This window comes from Chenopodium quinoa, unplaced genomic scaffold (genome assembly GCF_001683475.1).
Source record: "Chenopodium quinoa cultivar QQ74 unplaced genomic scaffold, ASM168347v1, whole genome shotgun sequence".
Classification (NCBI taxonomy): Eukaryota; Viridiplantae; Streptophyta; class Magnoliopsida; order Caryophyllales; family Amaranthaceae; genus Chenopodium; species Chenopodium quinoa.
The window spans coordinates 516,820-523,438 of record NW_018742204.1 but is presented as its reverse complement, the minus strand read 5'-3'; the positions used below and the strand labels follow the sequence as shown (position 1 = coordinate 523,438).

The 6,619-nt window shown below is 39.6% G+C and overlaps 1 protein-coding gene across 1 annotated transcript; it reads right to left on the bottom strand.

The window, feature by feature from the left end:
• Positions 1-1,552: 1,552 nt before the first annotated feature.
• LOC110725115 (probable DNA-directed RNA polymerase subunit delta) lies at positions 1,553-1,900 on the bottom strand. The gene has a single exon (XM_021904583.1). The coding sequence runs from the start codon at positions 1,898-1,900 to the stop codon at positions 1,553-1,555; it is 348 nt and encodes a 115-aa protein (XP_021760275.1).
• Between the last annotated feature and the right edge of the window lie 4,719 nt (positions 1,901-6,619).

Here is a 6,619-nt window from a genome sequence, read left to right as displayed (position 1 = left end):
ATTCATTAAGGTAGAGGGTTACAAATCACCTGTAACTCTGGATATTCATGCGGTGTTGGATTATCAAGCTCCCTCAAGTCAGCATGTGTAGGAGTAGGAACCTGCAATAGTACATCAATCATGCCACCTCAAATCTCAATTAACTCAGTATTATAAAACTTTGAATAACCCAATTGATTTTACCTCAGGTGGCACATCTTCACCACGTATCTCATCTCCTCCATGTATATCACCTTCTCCTTGTCCTTTTGGTTGAGAACATGAGTCGACTGGGGTACTTGCGAGGAACGGCAAAGTCGGTAAGTTCATCTGCTTCCCCCGAGCATTGAATTCACCTACTAACTCATTGCGTACTTGTTCCTTAATTGATGCCACCTTGGCATCCAACTCCCTCGGTGAGTTAACACTGGCTCGAGATCTACCCGATTTTGTGTATTCTAGACCCATCACCTTTTGCAATCCAAGCAATGACCCTCCCGAACCTACTACTCGTCTTGGATGGTATGACCTTCCCAAAGCCATGGTGAAAGGGTCATTCTCCACACTTGGTTCAAATTTGCCCTACACCAGCTCTTGAGTGTGCTCAAGCTATAACAAAAGGAAAAATGAGGTCAGTAAAGCAGTTAATGGTTGTATAGTGATTTAGATGCAAAAGTGACTTAAAATTCAACAGTTCATAGGTAACTTACAAGCTTATCTGCCATTTTTTTGGCTTCCGGACCCTTGATGACCCATTTTCCGGTTTCCTTATCAAACGTATCGAGAGAACAAAAGAAATCACCGGCACGACTCATCAAAGTAGTGATTGTGGAACTAGAGGGTTCCTTCGATGCCACTGGAAGCGATTTAGGGTATAAACACGAATCGACTCACTCAGGTCTCTTTTCACCTAATGTCTTAGGCCCCATACGATGGACGTATTCCTTCATTTCTGCATTCTTTTTATTTTGCTCTTAAAGTTCCTACAAAACTAAAAAAGTTAGTATCATTGCTACAAAAAGAGTTAAACTATTATTCAATTGAGATCAGATTTACACAAACTTACAATGGCTTTCTTTTGAGTCTTCATTCTAACGAACTCTTCCCAATCATCTTTGACACGGTCGGCCATATTTGCCACGGGAGAAGGTCATCCTCATCAGCTTTCTTCTTCTTTGATTTCTTCTTCTTCTTGTAGATCCACCCATTAGTCAAGTTGGTCTTAAAGCCTCTGAATCTTTTCGCTAATAAGGATTCAAACACCCTTCTCTTCTCAAGATCATTAGGAATAGAAAACAGCCTCTAAAAGCACAAATTAAAACCAATTATTAGTTTCTATTTAGTAACAACCATAAGGTTAAGGTTTCTTAAATTGTCTAAATATGCCAAAAACACACTTACCCTTGTATCATCCCAAAATGTTAGAATCAAACCCGGAGATACTTGCCGCATTACAAGTCTAATGGGGATTTTCCGCGTACACATGCCAACTTGATTAGCATATTGTCGACGCCATATGGGTCCGAGTTGGCCGTTGTTGTCATACTCCAAGACCATGGGACCATCCAGTTTCTTAAAGCTTCTCGTCGGACCCCTTCTTTTTCTTTGAGCCGGTGCCTTCCCCCCCTCCACCACCTGTGTTGTTTTGATCTTGTCCTTGGCCATGAGTTTCAGGAGTCGGGTTCTCACCAACAATCTCACGTGCTGTATTTTCAATAGGCGGTGCACGTTCAGCTGAAATTTTGAATTCTTCAAGCCTACGCTCGAACTCATCTTGAGCCTGATCCTCTGGCTCACCCAATTCATCCTCCTTATTCACATCATAAGGCTCATCATCGTCCTCGTCCTCATCCTCGTACTCGTCCTCATACTCATCATCGTCAATGTCCTCTACACAATGAGGGTCATGATCGTCCGCCATGAGATATAAGCACATGTCAAAGCAATCATAAAACAATATTAGTGTATAGTAAAGTATATGCATGATAGTTCATACACAAAACAAAGGAGTTGGGTTAAGTAGAAGCTATTTAAGCCATTTTCACCTACTTATGGTCCTATAACCTTGTATATGAATGATAATGAGTACACATAGGCAATTTCAAGCTACAAACATGTTAAACATAATGAATATAGGTTTTTAGAATGAATAAATTTTAGTTCATACACAAAACAAAAGAATTGGGTTAAGTAGAGATATTTAAGCCATTTTCACCTACTTATGGTCCTATAACCTTGTATATGCATGATAATGAGTACACTTAGGCAATTTTAGACTACAAACATGTTAAATATAATGAATATAGGTTGTTAAAATGAATAAATGTTAGTTCATACACAAAACAGAAGAATTGGGTTAAGTAGAAGCTATTTAGGCCATTTTCACCTACTTATGGTCTTATAACCTTGTATATGCATGATAATGAGTACACTTAGGCAATTTCAAACTACAAATATGTTAGTTTATGGTCATTTTCGCCTACTTATGCTCCTATATACATGATAACTAAACTATATTTGCAATGAAACCATTACTAACTTTTAATCAAACTACCTCAATCTAAAATTCCTTCGTTGTGGTCAGATCGCATATAACCTGCTTCGTTGTCTATGTCATTTAGTACAGCAGGTCTAGGAACAGTGAAAGGTGCTGAATCATCAAACGCATCATATTCTTCCTCATCCTCAACATCTCCAATGCCTAGGATTCTTCTTTTGCCAGCTAGCACTATAAACCATTTTGAATCCATTGGGTCAGTTACGTAGAAGACTTGCTTAGCTTTAGATGCAAGGATAAATGGTTCCGCACTATCATTCAAGTGGCCAAGATCTACAAAAGCCAAGTCCTCATATTTGACGTTACGCTTGATATTATTAACCCACTTACACCTGAAGTCACAATAATCAAGCTCCCATATTTCTTGAATTTAACCATAGTATGACAACTCTGCATCAACATGTGATTTATCCTTAGAACTTTCAAACTCCCTTGACGATTCCACAAGAGTTACACCACTGTTTTGGGTGGAGGAAGATTTCAAATCACGACCCTCGGTCCAAAAAGTGTACCCATTGATGTCATATCCCTCAAATGAACGGAAATCATCCCTACGACCGTACGCAAGCCACCGTACTGTATCAGTCACATTAGTATCATCCAATCCACTCATTACTCGATCACAAAACCAATTAACAAACCTCTTATTATGTAACTGCATAAGTGCCCTTTCACCTTTCGATGGAAATTCGTCACGCAAACTAGTCATGTGCTCGTCTAAATACGGGTGCACATCTGAAACATGGTGCAACACATAAAGATGTGCTTGTAAGAACTGTTCTCGGTCTGTTGACATTTGTTTCGACCCAATTGTGCCATGACCATCAAGTCTACCTTCATGTCGAGAAGTAGGAAGACCAATAGGTTGAGCAAGGGCTATGTAGTCCGCCACAAAGTTACCTATCTCCTCACCCACGGTCCCTTGCATCATACTTCCTTCAGGGTGAGCCTGGTTCCGTACTTTATCTTGTAATGTACCCATGTGTCTTTCAAAAGGGTAGCACCACCTCATGAACACTGACCGCACAACTTGATCTCACGCACCAAATGAAGAACCAGATGAACCATTATGTCAAAAAATGAGGGTGGGAAATACATCTCAAATTTGCACAAAGTCACAACCATATCTGCTTGCAAAGCATCTAGTGTACAAGGATCAAGAACTTTGCTGCAAATTGTATTAAAAAACGAACAAAGGCTTGTAATCGCTTTCCTCACGTGTTTCGGTAGAATACCACGTATTGCAATCGGTAGGAATACTTGCATCATAATGTGACAATCATGGGATTTCATACTTGTTAGCTTCAATTCTCCATTTAAGGTTACAAATCTTTTCATGTTAGATGAGTACCTTGATGGAACCTTAATTCCGTACAGACATGCACAAAACATACGTTTCTCTACCCTTAACAATGTATAGCAAGCCCGGAGGTAAATAATTCTTTTCATCCTTCCCTTTACCCTCAACTTTCTTCTTTGACGCATCTTTGGACTTTCCCTTTCCCTTGCTCTTCTCCTTCCCTTTTTTCGAAACATTTTCATCTTCTATTCTCGGTTCCTTACCCTTTCTAACCTTTTCTTGAGGCCACAATTCTGGACGAATCCCCATCTCTTTCAAATCTTACTGCGCACCCTTTCCGTCCTTTGTTTTGCCTGGGATATTCATAAGCGTTCCCAAAAGAGCATCACACACATTCTTCTCTATATGCATCACATCAAGACAATGCCTAACGTCATGTTCTCTCCAGTACGGAAGCTTCAAAAAGATTGATTCTTTCTTAAACAAAGCAGCTGAGACCACAGTTTTTTCTGATTTTCCAAACACCGTTCGTATCCCTTTCACCCGAGCACAAATCTCAGTACCAGTCAATGGTCTAGGTGCAGTATCCTCTTCCACGGTTCCATCGAAAGCCCTTTTCTGCCTACGGTATGGGTGATCACGCCTAAGGAACCTTCGAGTCCGTAGGTAGACATCTTTGTGAGAATGAGTAGGTATACGCTTGATGTGTCATCAATTACATATGGGGCATGATTTTTTTCCTTTGACCTTGTACCCACACAAGTTGTCATATGCAGGGAAGTCATTCATGGTCCACATAAGGGCTGCACACCATGTGAACATCTCGTTCTGATGAGCATCGAAAACGGAAACCCCTTCGTCCCACATCTTTCTCAAGTCGTTAATAAGCGGCGCAAGGTAAACATCTATGTCATTTCCAGGTTGCTTAGGACCAGTTATTAGCAATGAAAGCATTACATACTTACGTTTCATGCACAACCAAGGAGGCAAATTATAAATCACTAAAAGTACCGGCCATGTGCTGTGTTGGGTACTAAGAGTGCCAAATGGATTCATCCCGTTCGTGCACAACCCAAGCCTTAAATTTCTGACTTCATCACCAAATTCCTCAAACTTCAAATCAATGTTCTTCAAATGTGGAGAGTCAGCTGGATGCTTCAGCATTCTGTTTTTCTTTCTTCCCTCTGCATGCCACCTCAAGTTTTTAGCGTCTTTTGGTATTGAGAACAGACGCTTAAACCTTGGAATAATGGGAAGATACCACAACACCTTAGCAAAAGGTCCCTCCGTGCCAGGATTGCAACTCATGCGCTTGTAGCGTGACCGCTTGCATCGTGGATACTCTTGCAGTTGTTCATACTCATTTCGATACAAAATACAGTCATTAGGACATGCATGTATCTTCTTATACTCCAAACCAAAGGGACACATGAGCTTCTTTGCGTAATAGTAAGACTTAGGAATTTCATTCCCATCAGGAAACATATCACTTAATGCAGTCAACAAAGAAGTAAAACTGATGTCCGTCCACCCATGCTTCGACTTAATGTTTAAAAGTGTTAGCACGACCGATAATTTGGAGTAGTTTTTTCACCCGGGATACAAAGGCTTTTTGGAAGCCTCCGATAATAACTCAAACACTCCACCTTCAACACCATGCAACATCTCATCCACTTGTTCATCCTCGACCTCATCCGCCTGATCATCATCAGCTCCATTCTCACCATTATCAACATTATAGTCATCATTCTCGTATTCCTCGTCCACATGAATCTCATTGCTTCTAACACGGACATCATTCCGATCAAGATCCCCACTATACTCTCCACTTTCTCCGTGCCAAATCCACACATGGTATAAATGCCTAAACCCACGACATAATACATGATCTCTAATGATTTCAACACTATCGACCACATTCACATTATTACAATCAACACAAGGACAATAAAGGCCTTTGCCACCCAGTTTGCGTTGATAAGCTAAAGCCTTCTCGCAAAACTCTTGAACCCCATTCCAAAATTCCAATGTATCGCGTCTACCATACATCCAACCACGATCCTTCTCCATTTAGTAAATTGTCTCTAAACATATATAGCAACATATAATGAATAATGTGTAATTGCTACATATTTTATGTAAATCAAATTCAAGTACAAAACGTGAATATACCATGCATATAGTGAAAAAATGCATGTTTCCAAAGGGTCCTTATCACTCCAACCTAACCCATCCTTGAATGTCTACTCTCACTAGTGAATGTATGTCAACTTTCCAATTTTAAGGAAAATCCGGCAGCATTTTCCCCTAGTTCTCCAAGTACACGATGTAGATAATTAATTACCCACATATGTACCCAGAGAACATAGTGAGGAAATGGTAAGCCAAGATATTCCTTAAAATCGAAAAGAAAAATACATTCACCACCTAAGTGAGAGTACACATTCAAGAACAGTCCCAACCGGGGACTATTCAAGACTTTCTCCTAATGAGAAAGCCTTGAACGGGTATCTAGGAATATGATGATGCAAGTATTCTGTATATTGTTGTATTTATTTACCATTAAACAATAGATAAGTTGCAATTTCATGAATAAACTTTTATTAAATGGATAAATAGAAAGAAATATAGCTAAGTAAAGTTTATAAGTCATACCAATATAGCAACTACCCACTTGAGCTCAATATGTAGTCCTCAAGCTAAACTCGTGCTTCAATTCACAAATCTATTAAAAAAAAACAATAAACAAAAATTAGGTTAAATATTAGGTATGTACTATATCT